The sequence below is a fragment of the Cyanistes caeruleus genome, chromosome 1 (assembly GCF_971803275.1).
Source record: "Cyanistes caeruleus chromosome 1, bCyaCae1.hap1.1, whole genome shotgun sequence".
NCBI lineage: Eukaryota > Metazoa > Chordata > Aves > Passeriformes > Paridae > Cyanistes > Cyanistes caeruleus.
Window position 1 is genome coordinate 32,233,886 of NC_141701.1, and position 21,534 is coordinate 32,255,419.

General features: G+C 40.6%; 1 protein-coding gene across 23 annotated transcripts in view; it reads left to right on the forward strand.

The window, feature by feature from the left end:
- Positions 1–21,534, forward strand: part of STAU2 (staufen double-stranded RNA binding protein 2) — a 172,129-nt gene that overhangs the window by 78,684 nt on the left and 71,911 nt on the right. For all 23 annotated transcript variants that reach the window (XM_086884642.1, XM_086884733.1, XM_086884763.1 and 20 more), the window contains one exon: positions 7,532–7,839. In XM_086884642.1, coding sequence (XP_086740768.1) covers positions 7,532–7,839 — 308 coding nt within the window. The remainder of the gene's footprint in view (positions 1–7,531; positions 7,840–21,534) is intronic.

Below are 21,534 nucleotides of genomic sequence, written 5' to 3' on the forward strand. Positions count from 1 at the left end.
TTTTAATACTTGAAAAAACTTCTAACACATCTAATATTAAAAAACATATTAACAAGAAAGGTAAGGGAGTGTTATTTTCTCTTTGCTGTTTTAAGAACTAATGACAAGAGCCAAACTAGCATTTTTATGTGTGAGTGGGATTTGGGCTCAACTCTGGAGTGTAAAACAGCAACTGCAAGTGGTCCCTCTCCTTTTCCCACATATCCCTTTTCAGATTCTATTAATTGTTTAAAGTTCTGCAAGTTTTGCATCTTTGGAGACGATAGTTTCTTTGCTGAGTTTAGAGTATAATGTGTATTTATAAAAAGTTTAGTGTTTTAAGCATGTGCCCAGAGCATTGGAGACTTCATGGAGTGCAGAGTTTGGATAATGGCAGCTGCCTTTTAGGGATGTGTATCTAACATGGTTTGCAGCCAAAAAAGGAAAAATCAAATGCTATTAAAATATAGGAAATTCACAGGGAAGGATCTAAAGTAATCATGACTATTGATTGAATCTCTTGTGAATGAGGGTGCAGATGTGTATTCAGGTGTTCTCTGGCTGGTTTACTGATATTGTGCCTATTTTAGATACAGGTTAAAAAGAAAGAGCTGTGTGAAACCTGCTGCCTGGTTCTTGAGTAGTATAGATTGTGCATATGTAAGAAATACTGACTTTGGCTGTGAGGTCTGTGGTTTGGGTGCCCTCAGGATGAGAAGGAACTCGAGTCACCTGTCGGGGAGATGGCTTAACCATCAAGTTTTTGTTGTATAAAATGAATAAAGAGGAAGCAACCACCAAGACAGGAGACAGCCAGCTCTAAGAGTAATTTCAGATAATGTAAAAGGCTGATATGAATTACATTTATTCAAGTTTGCCAGTCTATTCCTTTGAAACAATCTACACATGAAGGAGAAATGCAGAACTCTTTTTTGATATTAACTCTCAAATTCAAATTTAATTATGTAATTATGCTAAATATCTGCATTTGGTTTTCTGTCTTCACATGAGAAAATGGAGCAGGATCACATAATCCACCTCAGCACAGTGTTACTCTAAATATTTTCACTTTTCTAGAGTCTTTCCTCCTTTTCCAACTCTCTCCCCTCCAACCTAATACCCACCATGTACCTCACCTTTAATCTAGGATAATTATGTCCTTGAAAAATTGAATCTCCTGAACTGAAACTTCATAGCTGTCAGAGCTAAAACTGAATTCTCCACTCCTTCCTCCATGCCCTTTCAACAGCAAACACCTCTTTCTCCTCCTCTGATTTCCTCCTCCCTCACACCTATCTTGTGCTTGTTGGTGGCCCCCTTGGCCTTAGCTTCAGCAACCTCTCTGTCCTTGTTGGGATTTGCTCATTTTTTCATCTCTTCTCCCTGTGGGTCAGGCCTTCGTTTTCATCATCACCATTCTCATTCCCCTCCTCATCTGTTAATGAATAGTCTTGCCTGCTCAGGTTGCCTGCAGTTGCTCTTAGGCACTCTCCTAAATTGCTTTATCCCCACAAGCATCACTTTCTTGCAGCTGTTACAAGCACCTTGATCTGCCAGCTCACTAGCTTGATTTGTTCCTGCTCCAAATTTGCTGATCCTCTTTACGGATACTGACCTTCCTTCTGTATTTTGATGGATTATTTTCCGAACCTGCTCAATCTTAATCTTTGGTTATATGGTACGTGGACATATTGCTAGAAAATTATGATGCAGAAATTATAATGTAAAACTTGTAATGTGGATGTTTCATCTGTCTATTGGAATATTTCATAGAATATCCTGTAGAAATTCCCCACTGCAAACACTATGTCTTACTTTTTACCAAAATCTTATGTATTCAAGCAGGAGTAAAGCTGGAGGAGAATTCAAAGGACCTTTACTCCTTACATGAGTTAAATGCCAAATGTTAAAGAAATTCATAGAATTTAAGTCCTTCAATATTGCAATTTATGTTTTGGCTATACGGGAAATAGTCTGGTGAAATTAGGGATATCAAGACCTGATTACATGAAGAACTAAGTAGTATTTACTTCAGCATCATGGTTCTTTAAAGGTTAAACAAAGGTTAGTATTTTAATGAGTGGCTTTATGTAACATCAGTTTGTTTAAGGTCATGAAGACGAGATCTTTTGATTGAAAGACATTGTGTAATGACACAACATTTTTTCATGTCTGAATATTGCAGTAGCTGGTGACTTAGAAATACCATGGATAGCTGTGTTAAGTAGGTAATGATTGCAGCTTGGTATTTCAAGCCAAGATTGTGTGTAGACAATTGCTGAGAACGTAATGGCCATACTATTTGCCTATTCAATTCTTTGACTGACCTTTTCTGAGTTCCTACTGATGTAATAAAATTTGAAAATATTCTAGTATATAAATAGCCTTTTACACTGAATGGGGTATAAAACCATCATTTCTTTTTATTATAATATTTACATTTTTCAGTCTTGTTATTGAAGTAGTTGGGTTTTTTGTGAATTCTCTCTTTTTTTTTTATGTCAGTAGATTTGTAATGGGCCATATTTTAGGGCATGCTGAGAACCTGCCAGTTCTAGGGAGTAATTATTGCATTTGAGCATCCTCCATGCCTCTTAAGTTCTTGTCCATTTTAAGGAACAAAATTGTGAAGTCAGGATTAGATCCAATTCTGACTTTTCCTTCTTACAGCCTTACTACAAGATTTTTCCCTGTACTTTATATACCACATTATAAGAAGGTTTTATTCAAATGTGACTACAGCTAGCATAATCTGAAAGAAAGCTTTTTGATGATTATCTATCAAGTATTTTATTCAGTTTAAAAAATACTGATTATTTCCTTATGTATAGTCTTTTCTTCATCTAGTGATAGTTTATTTCAAATACCAGGGTGCTCAATTTATGAGCTTATCATATACAGAATTATACCATGGTTTACTCTGCACCATTGCACAAGGCATGAAAACAGTCCTTTGTGCCATATCCCACATCACTGGTTGTAGTTCAGGGAAGAGCATGTGTTCTTCAGCAGGGTCAAGGAAAGTCATATTGCAGCTGGCACTGCTTCTGACACATGAACAAGTGTAGCTTTTCTGTAGGATAAGTGAGAACTTGGGGAGAAAACTCTATTCCCCAAGAAAGCATGAAGTTGTGGTTTAGATCAAGTATAAATATGAAACGTCAGTGAGTGCCCCAGAACCAGAGAAGCCATTGAGTGAAGGCAGAGGAAGAATATCCCAACAGTACTGATTAAGTATAGAAGAGAAAATTAGCACTGACATATGTGTATATATATATATATATATATATATATATATATGTGTGTGTGTGTGCAGATTGACAACATGAACCTGATTCTGGGCCATCTTGTGGAGTTGAATGATAAAATTGAAATCTCAGCTTCTCATGTTTTCTGATCTTCCTGACAGAAACAGAAAATTGGAAATAGGACACCAGTGGTACCTGTGTAGACTCTAATAGCTGAGAGTGTGCAGGCAATGCTGTCATCACTCTGAACTTTTCTTAATTTAGTAGCCCACTGCTGTGGTGTAACTTGTCACTGTTCCTGTATCAGCAAATTCCGTTTTTGCAGTCTTATTACATTGAGGCTTGTTCAGTAATATTGTCAGTTGTTCTTCTTCACTCCATTCCCCATGTAGACAGTTCTTCTAATGGTTAATTTTGTTTACCACAAACTCCAGAAAGTGTAGGATGCTTTTGCAGAAATGTCCCCCATCTTCCCAGCCAAAGGGACACTGAAGAGAAAGAGTTAGGACTAAAAATAACATCACTCAAACAGAACTTTTGGAGACTGTCTCTATTATGGCTGCTGTGAAAAAAAGGTGCAATCTAAGAACTGAGATTTCCAGGGGAAGGCTTGTGAGGGATTGTTGGGCCATTTCGTATCTTATTCATATATTTGCCTTGGAGTCCAAGCTATTTTGCAGCTATCTAGTATGTGACAGCAAAAGTAGACAATGGAAGATGAAGAAATTTGTTCTTAGGTAGGAAAGGTCTTTGGTGTGTTTTCATAGACTTCAGAAGATTGTGAGAGACTGCTAACAATTACTGCCGGTGATGAATAAGACATGTTTTTTAAATGTTAGTGATTGCATTGCAAAGCTAGCCTGAATATTTTTGTAGCACATTTGCCCACAGGTTTAAATAATATCAATGGAAATTATTTTAACATGTTTCATAAATGTGTCTCTAAGTTAATGTCCAGCAGAAGGTGCAGTGTTGTTGGTCTATTATAGATCCTGTGACTCCTAATAATTATGATTCTTCCTGTGGAGTATGGTGAAGCTTGTATGGGATAAATATTTATCAGACACAAAAATCCACGTTTTTTTCTTAGCTGAAAAATAAAAAAAAAAATAAAATGTTTCCCTGGAGATGTTCTCCTGCAATGCATAAAGGTGTTGTAAGATAATATTTCTTTCCCCCATGCTTTTTAATTAACTGATTGTTAGAAGACAAGTCAATTTCTGAACGGTTCTTTTGTTTTTGCACTTAATCCTCTGTTGTTGTTGTTGTTATATCCCTTGTCATTTGATAACTCTAGTACTGTAACTAAATATATTTATACACTTTCCTATAATACAGCAGAGTTGAAGTAAGCAGGCAACAGTGAGGAATGATGTATAAAATATCCTCAGTAATACATTAAAAATAGATAATTAAATACAATTAATGTATGTTTTATAGAAGTTTTCAAAGAGACCAGATTTTTATTGGCTTTTTAAAACAAGTTTGTAAGAAGCTTCATGAAACATAGGCCCTGAATATAAAAAGTTAATATCTTGCAACTACATTAATGTAATGTCTAGAATATTACATTACTTTGTTTCCAGAGATAATCAATGATGGTAATATAATATCTGCCTCTCAGAGCCAATGTATGATTTAAATTAATTATTGCTTATAAAGCACTTTGAAGTCTTTAGCAGTAAGGTGTTGCAAAGTGTAAAAGTACTATTATTAATTTAACATCACCATTAAAGTCAGTACTTTAAGAGCATTTGCTATACTCTGCTCAATATCTTTCTATTCATCATATGCTGCATATTAGTTATTTTAACATTTAGAAAGCTTAGTAATCTGGAAGTATTCCAAACCATTGTTCCAGACAGCAGTTAGATATTTGGGTGGATCATGTAAAAACAGTGAAATGGCTGAGAAAGCATGTAAAATGTTTGTTTTAAATAATATTACATCAATGGAACAGACATCTGCAGCACTGAACTTGATTTTAAACTTCTTTAAACTTTTTTTTTTTTTAGTTAACATTGTACTGTGTTTTTCTAAAATTGATTGGGGGGGTAATATCATGTTATTTCTAAACAAGTAGACTGTTTAATCTTTTGTTCAGTTTTCATTTCTGTTTCTGAAATATTCGTGGGAAATCAGATTTACAGTGGGCAGTTCTTAGGAGGTGGTGAACACCTGCCACTCAGTATTTTTATTGCTGTTTGATTTTGTAACCTAGTGTCAACTACCAAGATTTGTATTATCTTTTTTTTTTTCTTCAGTTTTCATTAATCTTACATCTTGTGTAAGACTTTAAAAATAGAGACAGAGGTAGGCCTTGGAGGTTACAGCCTCACAAAAAGTGTATAAAGTCTCTCTTCTCATACAGTGATTACATGACATAAAATAATGCTGTGTATTTACACAGTTGTTTATCTATTAGATTATGTTTGAAATTGTCCCAGATAGAGAAAAAGAAATTGTAGGGATCTTATCCTCCATCTGTCCCAGCAGCATTGTCTTGAATTTGTGCTTAGCTCTGGAGTTCAGTCTACAGCCTCTGTAGCCAGTTCTAAACTGTGTAAAAGCAGCCTTCATGTTCAGCATCCAACCAGACTACCCAACACTTTGGAGGTAGGTGGGGAGAGCAATCAGGTGAATAACAGATATGTCTTTGTAAGTGATATAAGCAGATGTTCCAGATTTCTAAAAGCCATATGAATTTAAAAGCCAAATGTACAAGTAAATCAATTAAAAGATTCACCTGTAAGCAGTTTGCTGAGTCGGCAGTGAGGAAGTTCCATTTTTACCATGTAGTTGAAAATGAGGATATTAATTACAGGTAATATTTTTTGAGTCTTCTCCTTGTGGGTAGACATTATATTTAAAAGTACTACTTGCACTTCTAAGATTAGAGGAATCTTTCCTAGGTACTAGAAATTAATTTCCTCCTCTTCTTTGAATTTATTCTACTTTCTGAGATTAATTTAATGTGTACTGCAAATGAATTAAGCATTGAACCCTTTGATTTCTCTTGGGATTACTAAATCAGTTAACAAACAGGTTTATTATCCCTAGAATGAAATGCCATATGGCTCAGGTTCACTCATATTATATGCTAGAAGATTAAAGTATGTTCTTAATATGAAATTACACATTTCAAGCTCATTTTCTGACGTACTAATAATAAGAAAAAGGTTTTTGTCTTGTATCAGCCAACTGGTTATTTGTATTTCCAAAAAATGCCTCTCTGTTCAAGAAAGCTAGCAAACTTCAGACTTAATTCTACATATTTCCATGCACAGGGCTATCAACAAAACTGATCAAGTGTGTACTTCTGTGTCCAAGCACTTTTAGGGTGGAGATATTTTCTAAAAGGGTATTAAAAATGTTTAAATGTAGATACATTATCCCTAATTTACATGTCACTGGAAATATTTAGAAGTAATTCAAATAAATTTAGATCTTTTTAATGTTTACCTTAACACCTACTGATATTAAGTAGGATACATATATGCTTTCCTTTTTCAGTATAAATGTTCTTGAAATCAAGGAGCTATTTGAAAACTTTGGGATATGCAGCCAAATAAATAAATTCCTCTTCACTGCAGAGCAGTCAGTCATATCAGTCATTAGCACAGTAACACTGTAGCTGCAGGGCAATTTAAGATTTTTTTACCCACGGACTGCCCTTGTGATTCAGCAAACACTTTAAGCCAGCACTTGAGGCAGTGCTGCTACTGCAAGGAACCACGCTGTCCTTCCTTTGCTTCCAGCAGCTCATTCTCATGAACATCCTGACATGGTCCTACAGGTGCTAGTGCTGGCACCAGAGCAGCTGGGGAGTACAAACCCCACCTGTAGGTGGGAGAAAAAACTCTACTTCTGGTGGCAACAGTGCTGATATAGAGTAGTTTCAATTATTTGTGAGAAAACAGCCTAAATTATTTTATCAGATAGGGGGTAGAAGAATGTAGGGAAATAATGTTTGTGCTACTACTTTGAAGTAACATCTCTTTCTCAAAAAATGTTTGGAGACCTATAAACCATGTTCACATTGTGTATTCTATGCTAGCCACAGTTTTAAAGGTAAGGTTTGTACCATTCAAAAAGAGTTGGGAAAGAGGAAGAAGAGGGGCACTTCAGATCTGCTTTGTTACTAAATATATTAGGTGACTTCATTTAGAGTTACTGTAAAAAAAAAAAAATACACTGCTTCTAAATTCTGACTTTGGTTTTCATTGTAAAATATGTTAATGAAAATTGTCTACATGTCAAACCTGTTCTGAAGTAATGAGAATGATTTTTGGTTTTGTTTTCAGCACCAAAGGGAATACTCCATCTCTCTCCTGATGTATATCAAGAGATGGAAGCAAGCCGCAACAAATCAGCCCCTGGTACCACTGTAAGCTATTTGTCGTCCAAAGAAATGAGCCAGACTTCTAGCTCTTTCTTCAGCATATCTCCTACAACAAATAGCACAGCCACAATTGCCAGGGAACTTCTCATGAATGGAACATCCCCAACTGCTGAAGCCATAGGTCTAAAAGGAATATCTCCTGCTTCCCCCTGTTCTACAGTGCAGCCTTCAAAACAGCTGGAATATTTGGCAAGGATTCAAGGCTTTCAGGTATGGGAGGGGGAAAATGAAGCTCTTCAGCCAGAATCGTAGCGTTGCCATCAAGGTTTCACTCCTGCCCCCTTGAATGTGGGCATGCATGTAACTTATCTTGTAAAATTAGTTGGTGTCTGAGGCAGTTTCTGGGTCCAGGAGATACAGATTTCTACCAATATATGTGTCCCTCCTTCTCTCTTGTTCCTTCCTTACATTTATCTTACTGCAGCCTATCTTTTTCTCCTATGTCTCTTCTCCTTAAATAATTACAGGCTTAAATTATGTTTTCAAATTGCACTTCTTTGAGAGTCTTCACCTCTTGGTTTCTCCCTTCAATTCTGTTCCAGAAGCTACTGATGCACCACCTTACCTTTGCATTTGTCTTCTAGGCCAGGTCATTAAAGTAGTTTTTTTGCTTCCCACCCTGCACCTCTTAAATGTAACCTGGTGTTTTGGTTTAGGAAAGGTACTACCCAATTTAGTATCCCACTGAGACTCTCCAAACCACTGCCACACTCACTTCTCCCTTCCCTTTCCCTCCTCCCCTTGTGGTGGGCTGGAGAGGAGAATTGGAAGCATAAAAGCTAGATATCATGGATTGTGATAAGAACTATTTACTGGAAACAGCAATGAGATAAGAAAACAAACAGTTACAGCAACAATGCTAATGGCAGAGGATAGAAGAAATTACCAATTCCCACAGAATTCCCCTGATTGGTCAATGGCCAATACCTGACCATGACTTCTGCCACATTTACTCAACTGGAAGAGACTCCCTCCCCCAAACCTGGCAATGACATGAGGTGGTATAGAATAATGTCCAGGTCCTACCCATGGCCCCTCCTGGCAATTGCAAAAATAAGCCCTCTCCTGGCCAAAAAGAGGACATTATCCATCCCATATTCTGTACCATCTATAGCATGCCCAGATCCTATACATTCCAAGTATATATATATGTATATACAAGCAGAGGTATCATTTCCAATGGCTGTTCCTGCAAGATGTCTGTCGAGTTCGTTTAATCCATGACTGTGGGTTCTGTCTGTCCTAGATGTCTTCCAGGACAGGAGGGCTGGTGTGCTGTCAGCTGGTTGCAAGCTGCATCACGAGTTCACTACTGGTGCATCTGGAGCAGTCCATACTCATTGTCCATCGCGGTTATAGCATACAGTGTCATTTGGCAGTGTCATTCAGCAGCCAATGTTATACTGTTCAACGCTACAGACTATTCTCACACAACTTCCCTGTGTACCTCACTGCTGGAGGTACACAGGGAAGTTCCCTGTCCCTCTGCATTACCCACCAAATGCACCCAGGTCCTGGAGCAAAAACAATTCCATGGCTGTGTTTGCCCTTCCTTGAGGCATGACTAATCCGAGCTCTCTTCCCTAACGCATTCGTCATATGCACCACAGGGGCTTACAGTGGTTGCTTCTACCACAGTCAGCACATAGTGCTTGCCTTGGTGGCCTTGTGAGGTCATGGTGTAATTGATCTGCCAGGCCTCCCCATATTTTGTCTATTGATCCCCACACCACAGGGGCTTTTACCCTCTTGGCCTGGTTGATTGCAGCACATGTTTTGCAGGTTATTCCATAACCTGGGAGATTGTATCCATGCTTAAGTCCACCCCTTGATCATCTGTGTGTTGCACCTCTTTCCTGATGACCTGAGGCATCATGGGCCCACTAAGTAGGAAATAACTTACCCTTATGTTGTCAGTACACATCTACCTGAGACACTTGAACCATGGCAGTCAAATCTGCCTGTCCATTGTGATGTTCTTCAGTGGCCTGACTCTTGGGTATGTGTGCATCTACAAGACATGGTCTTACAGTCAACTTCTCTACCTGAGCAATGATGTATTGCCACAGTTCAGCAGCCCAGATGGGTTTACCTCTCTGCTGCCAGCTGGCCTTTCTCCATTGGTCCAGCCACCCCCACAGAGTATTGTCACCATCTATGAGTCAGCGCAGAGGCAGAGTGCTGGGCATTTCTCTTGTTAAATGATATTAAAAGCCAGCTAGATGGCTTTCAGCCCTGCAGCCTGACTTGATCCACCTTTTCCCTCAGCTTCTGTGACCAGCCGTGCAGGACTCCATATAGCAGTTTTCCATTTTTGATGTATCCCTACAATACGGTAGGATCTGTCAGAGAAGAGAGTGTATCACTTTTTGTTTCTGGTACCTGATTACATGGTGGGGCCTCCTCAGCATGTCACCTTTTCTTCTTCCTCTTCTGACATTAGTACAAAATTTTGACCTTTGGGCTAGTTCATGATGACTTCCAAGATCCCTGAGCTATTGGGGTTTCCTATTCAAGCTCACTGTATGATCAGCACAGTCCACTCCCTCTATGTAGCATTAGTGACATGATGTGTGGAAGAGACTTTCTGTTGGAACATCCAGCCCAGCACTGGCAGTCAGGGTGCCAGAAGCAGCTGTGCTCAGGTGCCAATCACTTCTGAAGCAGCTTGAACCCCTTCATAAGATGCCAGTATCCCTTTCTCAGTTGTTGTGTAGCAGGCCTTGGATGCTTTGTATTCCCAACTCCAGAACCCCAAGAGTCATCCACCAGTGTCCCCTGGTACTTTTTTGGCAGAGACTCCAGGAAGGACCATTCTCCCCATCTACAGTATAGACCACAGTTTTCACATCTTGTCCTGTCCTGACTGACACATGAGCTACTGCATGAACAATCTCTTCTTTAATTCGTTCAGAAGCTTCTTGTTCAGGACCCCGCTTAAAATAATTAATCTAAGAGAGCTTTCAATCTGAGTGAGCTCTGGAATATGCATTCTCCAAAAGCCCACGGCTCCTAGGAAATCCTGTATTTCCTTCTTGCTGGTTGGTGGGGACATAGATGCTGTTTTGTTGACCACACCCATTGAAATCATATGACATCCATCTTAACATTTTATTCCTAAAGCCTGGATTTCCTGGCAGGTCCCTCAACCTTACTTTGCTTTATGGCAAAACCAGCCTTCAGAAGGATTTGGATTATCTTCTCCCCTTTCTCAAAAACTTCCTGTGCTTTGTTGCTCCACACAATGATGTAATCATTATATTGCAAGTGTTATGAAGCCACACTCTCTTCCAGTGCAGTCTGGATCATTCTGTGGCAAATGGTGAGACGGTGCTTCCACCCCTGGGAAGTTGGTTCCAGGAGTACTGCATGTCCTTTTGGGTCCTTGAAATACCCACTCCTGAGGTAGTCTATGCCAAGGATGCACAAGACCTCTGGGCCAGTCACAATGGGGTGGTTTTGCCATTCGTTCCTGTAAGACCCCAGAAGTCACTTGTTGAGTCTTTTGAAAGGGCTTGCAGGTTTTTTATGTACCCTGAATTAGGGAGCAATGAGAAATATCAACAAGAGATCAAAACAACAAAAACTTTACTAGCAAGCTTCAGAAAATCAGAGAATTTTGCCAAAAGTTTAGAGCAACATTCAGTCAACATAAAACATTTTGCAAAGCCCTAACTTAGCAAACTCTAAGCCTGTTCAACTTAGCAAACTCCAACCAATCCAAGTTTAAGTTACTCAAACTTCAAGAAGACATGAGAAAAAAGAGAGACAAGATGCAGAAAAAAGTGAATATAGCTACCACTGCTGGGTTTCAGCAGTCTTCCAGCTGATATAAAATCCAAGGGAAGGAAGGGCCAACATGTGCTTGCCTGGGGTACTAGCTTAAGTACCCTTTGTCTTTCCTGGGCTCTTCCTCCAGGCAAGACTTCTGGTCTGGCAGCTGCTCAGGAGCTGGGTTAGGGGCTTCAGAGATAGGATGAGGAGCATTGCCTCCAGTGTGCCAGTGATTGGCAGTCAGTCTGGGGCTGGGATACAGGCTCTAGAGGCTGGGATGTGGGGAGCAGGGCATCACCTCACCAGGGCAAGACCCAACCTGCCCCTTTGCCCACACACATACCCAAAATGTTTTCAGCAAGCAATCTCTTCCAGTCTGTCCCAGTACCCAGTCAGGTTCAGTACATCTTCCAGTACAGTCAGCTGTTGGGATCCCCTGTCATCCCAGAAACAGAGATGGATTCTGCCTGTACGTATCTTGTTGGCATCAGGGCATATTGTTCCCTGATACCAACTAAAGCTTTAAACTCCTTTGGGTCTGGTGTGCCAAGCCACCAGATCCACACAGTCCAAGAGATCTGATTGTCTCTTTCCTCCACCTTGCTGGAGGCAGGACCCCTCCAGTTCTGGTCATGGTATTTGTTGCTCACAAATAAATATGAGCTGAAGGTACTTCAAGAGGATTGGAAGCAACATCAGCCCTCCTGTTCTGTCTGAGGACTTGTCCACAGGAAACTGGAGTGGCATTTAGCCTTGAAGGATTTCTTGTGTGGTACCCATGCTGCTGAGGCACAGGTGGGTTTTCCATTCCACTTCCTGATGTCCTTTCCATGGTCATGCAAGTAAAACCACAGGTTACCTCGTGGTGTGTACCCTCTCTCTGGAACAGGGGGTGCTTGCTCCCAATGGCAATGACTCTGGTCCACACTGGTGGGCCATGGGATATTTCTGGTCTAGCTTGTTCAAGCCTTTCAAATCTGTCTGCCATCTTGTACAGTCTTTCCACAGCTGAGGTGCAGGTTGATAGGGAGGAAAAGACATGATCTTCATATTGCCAGAGTCAGGTCGTCACCTGAAGCAGTTTGTTCTTCTTTCATTGCCATTAATGCCAGTGGGATATGATGATGGTGTGTTCTGCACAAACTTCTACCATATGGACTGTGTACACTGGACATCATGTGGAGCTGCAGAGCACTGCTCTTTATTTAAAACCCTATAAATTACTTCTAGCACAGCTAATGCTCTCAGGTACTGGATACCTTTCTCCATGGCATCCCCTCTGCTTGGATACACTATTAGATGATCCTTGAAAGAATACCCTTCCCTCTGAACAGGAAGTCACTTCCAGAAGCTGAGAGTTTCTGTCCTCTTCCCAATGCCCTTGTTAATACCTGCATCCTGTGACAGGAGTCCAGTTGCTTGACTTCATTACCATCTAGTTTCAAATTGTTGAACACAATATCCCAGCATGGTGACAACCAGGTCACCAGGGGCTCTCCTGGCTAGCTGCTGACATATTTTTCTCACCTGGTGTAGTGATCAGATGGCAGGCACCCACCAAAGCTGCTCTCTCACTCTACTCTGCAGCTGGACGGGGGAGAGACAATATAGTGAGGGGTTCATGGGTTAAGGTAAGGAGTGGGAGAGACCATTCTTCAATACCATCATGGGAAAAACAGGTACTTCCCAATGCATATCAACTTGGAGATAGGCATTGAAGTTATTACTGACAAAATTGGAGCAGGATAATGAGAAATAAAATAAGAACCTCAAAAATGCCTTTTGCTTGTTAGAGATGAAAAAACTTTCAGATACAATTAAATGGGGACAAAGTTTTGTCCAAGGAAAAGAAAACTGTTTATTAGTATGGATTTAACCGAGCCGGGGGCATACCTCTCTCCCCCCGAGCCAAACACACACACCCTCCAACAAAATGTCTACAAAATATACACTTTTCCCATGGGGGGGAATGGTGTGGGGGTGGTCCCTGACCCCTTTCCCATTGGCTGAGTACTCAGGAATTTACTTTCTCTCCTGACTGTCTACTTTTCTATCCCCTTCTCTCATCCTGCTTCCTTTTGGTCAGGTCTTCAGCTCCACCCCTCTGCCAGCTTACAGCAACACCCACCAAACCAGTCAGAGCAAGTCCAAACAACAAACAACACATAGGAACATCTTTCACTCTTTGACTTAACAACCTTTTGGCTTCAGCAAAATATTATCTCATCTCTCACACCCTCACCCCTTCCAACCAACAGTGCAGGGAGACAGGGAATGTGGATCTTGATCAATTCATCACCTGTGGTTTCTCCCACTGCCCAGGGAGAGGAGTTGTTCATCTGCTGCACTGTGGGGTCCCTCCCACAGGAGACCATTCTTCATGAACTTCTCCAGCACGAGTCTGTCTCACGAGCTGCAGTCCATCCCCAAACTGCTGCAGTGTGGGTCACTCTTCCATGCAGTGCAGTCCTTCAGGGACAGGCTGCTCCAGTACAGGAGCAGGGCCCCTCTCCCCATAGGTCTCCCATGGGCTCACAGCCATCTTTCAGATACCCACCTGCTCCAGTGTGGGGTTCCTCCACAGGCTGCAGTCAGATCTCTTACATCCCCATGGACCTTCATGGGCTGTAGGGGCAGAGCTGCTTCACCTTGGCCATCCCCATGGGCTGCAGAGGAATCCCAGCTCTGGTGCCTGGAGCACTCCTCCCCCTCCTTCTGCACTGACCTTGGTGTCTACAGAGCTTTTCTTACATGTTCTCACTCTGCCCTTTTCCAGCCACAATTTCAACTACACAACAGCTTTTCATTTATCTTTCTTAAATATGTTGTCTCAGAGGCACTACCACCATTTCTAATTGGCTGAGCCTTGGCCAGCAGCACATCCATCTTTGGAGCTGCCAGGGATTGGCTTTGCTGGACATGGAGAAAGCTTCTAGCAACTTCTCACAGAAGCCAGCCTTGTAATCCCTCTGTCCCCCAAAACCCAGGCCATGTAAACCCAATACACCTGGGAATAGGGATCAGGTGATTATTGGTGATTATTTCTAGCCCTGCCTCTTCCTCTTATTGAGAAGGTTCTACTTCCTCTTTATCCCTCACTAAATGAACTGATTTGGTCTTGGGTTTCTTCTTCTGCATAGGGGCAACTACTACTGGCCCAGGTGGTTCCTCTGTTTCAACTGCAAATCAGGCCACAGTGCCTGTAGGTCTGTTTCCTCCTCTTTCCCCTGAGGGTGCTCTCTAGTATTGAACTATGTCCAGTAAAGAGTAGCCAGGGCCCAGCACACTGCAGTAAGTTGCCCCTTTCTCGTTGGCGCAGCATGCTCCTTGCAAATACTCTGTTACTTTAGCAGGGTCCTGTAGTTGTTTAGGTATGAACTTCCAAACCATTGGAGTGGAAAATTAAAAAAAAAAACTCGTTCATTTTTTGCCACATTTCATGCCACTCATGACTATCCACCCTTGGGGCAGAACTCTGACTGAACTTCCTAGAAATCTCTTTCTTGACTCTAAACAGGGTATGGACTGAGGAGACCAGTGAGACTTATCAACAAGAATGTGCTTTCCTTAACATCCAGGGGAAATAAAAAATTCTCAAAAGCTGTTGTAACAGGTGAAGGAGGAGAAGGAGGTGAAAGGCTGGGGGAAATCTTCCTACCCTGTTCCCCCTAGAGACTGAGTATGATTACTGATAGACTTCCAAAGACAGTGCCCAAAAATAGGAGAGCAGCACTGAATACACTTCTGAAATTACCCTCATTGCCCTTGATCAGTCATAGGCTGATATCCCATAATACAGCAAAAAAAGCAGCCCCAGTCCCTCTCCCTGCTCTGAAAAAGGACATCACAAGGACAACATACAGGAATATAGGGGAATATGGGACTGCAGGGGTAGGTGCCACAGCCAGGTGAACAGACCAAGCAACATTGTGAGCAGCAGCTCTGGAGTTAATGCAACAAGTGCTTAGATTGAATCTGTTTCCAAGCTGCTCTGGACAGATCTGTTGTTACCTCAAGCCTTCATGCCACACACTGGGTGCCAAATAAGGCTGTCCTGGTTTAAGAATGGTACTCCCTAATTTATTGCTCCCACTGAGACTCCAAACCACATGCCGCTCGCTCACTGCTTCCTCCCCCTCGTTCCACCCATTAAACAGGATGGAGAGGAAAGTTGGAGGCACAAAGAGCAAAGATCACAAGTTGAGATACAAACAACTTACTGGAAACAGCTGTGAGATAAGAATTCGACCAATACTAATGACAGAGAGTGCAGGAATCACACAGAACACACCCCCCAACAGACACCCAACCACTCCCTCTGCCACACTGCTTGACCAGAAGGGACCCCTTTCTCTGTCTTTCTCCCCAGAAGAGACTCCCTTCCCACACCAGTGATGTGATTATAGAATAACCTCCAGGTCCTAGTCCATGCCTCCTGGCTACTACAAAAGTTAACCCTTTCCTGGCTGGAACCAGGACACCTGAGAATGGTGTTTCATTCAGAAGGTGCAGCCTAGAAGCCAAGCTGGTGTCAGAGCAATGCGGAATGTTTTTGCCATCACAGTCAATACTAGAGAATGTAAGATGAACCATGCTGGGTCAGTGCATGAGTCCTTGAACACTGTATCCAGCAATGCCAAATACCCTGTATTTCATAGGACTGTGGCAGCCTCTGTAGTACATCCAATCATTTCTGTGGTGTGGAAGTTAGGAAAAGCCTCTTCCCTATCCTGTTACATGCAAAATCACACACATATATGGATAGTGGCTCATTTACAGTGTTGAACCATCAGAGATATATGTAGAAATACACTTTTTCCTGTCACAGGTTTTTGTTTTGAATTTTTGTTTGGAGTTTTTTCCATTTTCAGAATTGTGAATTTGCTTCATTTGAAGAGTTGGTTTCATATGCTTTAGTACATATAATTTGATCATGTAACTAAATTCTAAAAATGGGGGGCTTCTTTTGCATGCCTGATAATGAAATTTTTCGTCAAAGCCCATGTAATTTACATAGTATGCAGTTGTTGGAAGTGAGTTAAAAAAGGTTGTGAGAATTCAAGAAACAGTGTCAGATGTTCTGTTGGTATAAGCAGCATAATTAAATTACTTTTGCTTACATCAGATATCAACAGTTGTGGATTTGACCTAACACTGTTTTTGTCTAAAATGTACATTCTTCTGCATAGCTTACTTTTGGTCTTCATTTTTGAAATGTCATTTTTGCTTCATTCATTTGAATGTCTCTTAATGAAACAGTAATAGCCTTAGCCTCACTGTAGTAGAGTTAAGCTGCTAATAGGAATTCAGTTTTCCTGAGTTCCATTTGTTACCTGCCTACAGTAGAAACAGATGAATTCTGATGAAAAGAAATTCAATCCATGAAGTTTTCACTGCTCACTTTCACATCTTGTCAGATTGCTTGTGTCTCCTAGTAACGGTTTATTTTCATAGAACTGATGCACAATTTGTGTTACTGTTTTGGGTCCTACTTGCCTACAGTATGTGGTTACTGTAAAATGATTAGTTGTGTTTGTCCTGGTTGGTTTTTTTCTCATGCTTTGATTCTAGATGCTTTTGTAGAAACTGTTTTTAAAGGGTCTTACCTTGAGCCAAAAAATATAATCCTTTTCATCCATGAACTAGACTACTACTTTTTACTTGGCCCTAATTCAAAGCAAGAAATTTGGTACAGAATCTTGATTATTAACATCTATCCGCTGTGTATGTAACTGATGGTTTTACATCATCTTAGCATGCTTTTTAACACCTCACTTGAATAAGCCTGGTATTGATGTGAAACTCTGCCACTGCTGGGTGGCTGAGCTGAGGTGGAGCAGTGAACAGAATCTCTGTGGGAAATGGCTCAGTGGCCTGTCAGGTGCATATCACAGGTCTCTTCACCATTTCAGCCTAGAAAGCTCTTTGTGTTTTAGAGTTTAAAAGCCGATTTCTTTACAGGTTAACTTTCTCAGGCATATTTACTAAAGGAGAAAACTACTGCATTTCCAAACAGCTAGCTTGTTTCATGTTTCCTGAATGACCCAAAATGATTTTTAAATTGTTAGCATGTATTTGTATTCTGGTCCAGATGATAACCATAGTTTTGTCTTTTCATTGAAGAACGTATACATTCTGTTCTGTTACAATGTATTTTTTGAATTTTTTAAAAAAATCAATAAATACTCATATGATGTTTCATTTGTAAATGTAAACAATGTTATTTGCTTATTTGAATGGTTTTCTTGAACTTCTTTAGCTGTAGGGGACACGTCTTTAAAACACATTCATTTAATTTAAATTATTCTAAACTCTTTTTATATGATCTCAGCCATGTTCTATTGTAAGCCCTTAATATTAAATTATTGGGGCCAAGGTATAGTTAAGTAGTAAAAAATTGCATTTTCATTCTTTATGATTTATTATTCTAAAGACATTTGTAATTGATAAGCAGCAGCTCAGTGTCACTGAAGAACAGGTGTTTAGCTTGGATACTTTCAAAGGTCAGGCTTCAAATTACCTGTGATAATTAAACAGAAATTCTTCAAGCAAGCCTTTACAAACTCTGAATAAAGCATTTTAGTGCTTGCTTTGTATTTATGAATACTATCTACCCAGTTAATTGTTTTGCAGACTTTGCCTGGAAATGGTTTAAAGGAAAATTCAGCTTTGGTAAAATTGTTATTTTTAATTGACTATGTGGTATTTTGGCCATTGTTTTGTAACCAGACTAGGAAAGTTACAGTTATTTCTGCTGACCATTTAAGTGCAGTAAATTATTCACAGAATTTGTTCAAATGGAAACATTTAGAAAAGCTGTTTACACATGTATAACTTGAGCCTCCAATTTTTACTGAAACAATATGCAAGTTGCAGGTAGTCCAGTAGGAAATTCCACTGTGAATTTCCACGAAGCAAAGATCGTAAAAAATGTAAAACACCAGGACTGAGTGCCCACAATCAGTCCCAATACGTGGCTGTAGGCATATTTGGCTCGCTCCATTGGCACTGCTTGAAGGTCTTAACTTTTCCTGCTCCACAGCAAAACCCCACACAGGATATAGTTTCTATGTGATGTTCTCCTTCAATTGCAATGGTTACACTATTTTCTTTTCCCCTCCACATTTGTTTAGTCATTAACTGTTCCATTTTATACATGGATATACTTAAATGTTTTATTGTGTGGCATTTCTAAATGTTTCTCCTTTCCCCAGTGGCACACGTTTCTGAATGATTGCACACACAGGAGAGGTCCTGCTGGATGCTCTAGATCAGGTTTACTTGTGGCTCATACATGCCAGTGCATGGTTTTGAACTGTTGGCAGGACTAGACTGAAATTCAGTTTCTACACTTGTTTTAGGGTTGACACCCTAAGCTCAAACCTTTCCCTACAGTGGCCTTAAACAAAACAAAACACTTTGTGGAGGTTGCATTTGGAAATGAGTGTAGGAGTGCCTGGTGCTCACTACTGAGGTATGCATGTGAGGAGAATTTCAGGGAAATTCAATCCTTAGTGGATTTCAAGAAAAGAGCTGTAGTTTTGGTCTGATCTGTACGTAACTGATGATTTCTCTGAGCAAGTCAGATTTTAAAATGCACCTAAATACCATTTTCAAAATCGACACAGGCCTTATGAATGCTAATAGGAAGTCAGTTAAAACTGTAAAATCATCTAAAAAGGTAGAAGCTGCTTGGGATTTTCATAAACACCTGTGCAGATTAGATACCTAACCTCCACTTGCTAGTTGGGGCACCCTACATACTGTTTTGCAAGCTTGGGCTATTTATTGGGTTTTTTAAGGGAAGGGTTCTATGCACTGAATCTATTATAATGAGGATAGTTGTAGTTACAGTGTTAGCTGCCAGAGAGAGTGTATTTTCAAAGCTCCATGCAAATGAATGAATCAAAAGGTACATTTTAACAAATCTCCAGATAAAGCCAAAGAGAGAAAGTGCAGCAAGTGCTGAAAACAAGAATGTAAATCCAGATGATACTGCTCTGTCCTTGAATGTGGACACAGTTTATGGCCACTGTCAGCTTGGGACTGCAGTCCCAGAAAATGGGCTAGTCTCATCACTTCTTCAAAGCAGAAAACCCAAATAATAATTAAAGGCAGCTTTTGAAATTACAGCATCAGGCTTCTTGGCATCCTTAATGTAAAACAGATTTGAGAGCTATGTCAGCAAAATGCTTTTAGATAAATGGTTCTTTGAAGATACTATCTCAAAAAAACCAGGAAAAATTAGCATATTAAAAAGTGAAGATGTTTGCAGGATAGAAAAGTTTTCGGTTAACAGTTCTCTGTTAGAGAAGAAAACTTTTGAAATAAGACTGTTAAAGACAATATTTATTTACTCACATTTGGAGTCAAGACTCCCTATAATTCTATGTATGTAACTGCACATTTAGCCCCTTCCTTCCCCACAGTCCCAGAACCATTGGAGACTTCTTTCCCAGCAGGATTGACCAGACTGCAAATGTTAGTGAAATTATTCTAAAATAGCAGTGTACAGTCAGGCCCAGAGGGAACTGTGTTCAGCTGATTTGTCTTAGTATTAACACTCAAAGGATAGTGGGAATTATTGAATTTATATTAAAAAATATAATTATTACTTACTCTTTAACCCCCTTCAAATTGCTTGAGAGTGACTGTGCTGCCATATATTATCATTACCTGTTTCTGTAAAACAAGCAGTGAAATTGGGCTTCTGTTTCCTGTCCTGGTGCTCTAGATCTTAGTCAGGTGTACTGTCACTGTTTCTGCTCATTGGTCAGGTCAGTTTTTGTAAAATGATGTGTGGAATGATGTTGTGCTCTTCTTCACCAGAAGTATTAAAGCCTGGCTTTTGGCAGAAGGGTATTATCTCCTGAGTGCTTGTACTGTGCCATGCTTAATGGCCAGTACAATAATCTCAACAGCAGTGTTTGTCTCTTACCCTCGGGGAGTATAAACACCTTTAGAAATGGTTGACAAAGCCCTCATTATCTCAGTTTCTGTGTCTTCTGAAAGCTGTGGGGGTTTTTTCTAATGGGAAGTTTGCACTTTCACCAATTACCAAAGTATTGCCTGATGTTCTGATTACTATAGGCTTTTGTTGTGGGTTAACTCTGGTGGGCAGCTTAAGCCCCACACAGCTGCTCACTCTCTCCCCCCTGGTGGGATAAGGGAAAAAATCAGGAGGGCATGAGTGATAAAACTCAGGAGTTGAGATGAAGACAAAAGCTGTGTGTGCAAGCAAAGCAAAACAAGGAATTCATTCACCATTTCCTGTAGGCAGGCAGATGTTTGGCCATCAAAAATTGAAAGCGGGGCTCCATCACACAAGTGCCATGATGTTGAACACCCTCCCTCTTCCTCCCCCCAGTTTTTATCACTGAGCAGGATGTTATAAGAGTGGGATATCCCTTTGGTCAGTTGGGGTCAGCTGTCCTGGCCGTATCCCCCCCCAACTCCTTGTGCACCCCCAGACTGCTCCCTGATGGGAGGGGGTGAGGAGCAGAAAAAGCCTTGATGCTGTGCAAACTCTGCTCAGCAACAGCTAAAATACTAATATGTTATCAACAGTGTTTGGTCACGAATCCAAAGCTTAGCACTACACATGCTTTTATGAAGCGAATTGGCTCCATCCCAGACAAAACCAGTGTAATCTCCGTATTACTGACACTGTGCTCAGGTCCCACGTTATCCAGTAGATTCTCCTTCATTAACCATCTCCTCTTTCCCATCCTGGGTATATACATGGAAATCATTGCCTTAGGTTATGGATGACCCCTTTAGAAGTCCACGAAATGTCCATTGAGTCCATTTAGCCTGTGTGTATTCAATCTGTTATTCAATCTGCATTCAACCAATTCACTCAGGACAGGAGGGGCAGTGTGATGCACAGTTACTGGGCACCAAAGACAGCTCAGGTTGGGTCGCTGCTGCACTTTCACATCTTGTGAGGCTTGTCCTCTGTTGGTTCAGATGGTTTCTGCTGTGCTAATTTCCATAGCATGCAACTCACATCCTGGGTCACAACAGTTTAAAGGTATTCTCATGACACTTTCCACCTCTGGTTCCTTTGGGCCAGGTTTTAGGGCTTAACAACAGAACATAATAGGGTTTGCAGCAATCTCCTCCCTTTGC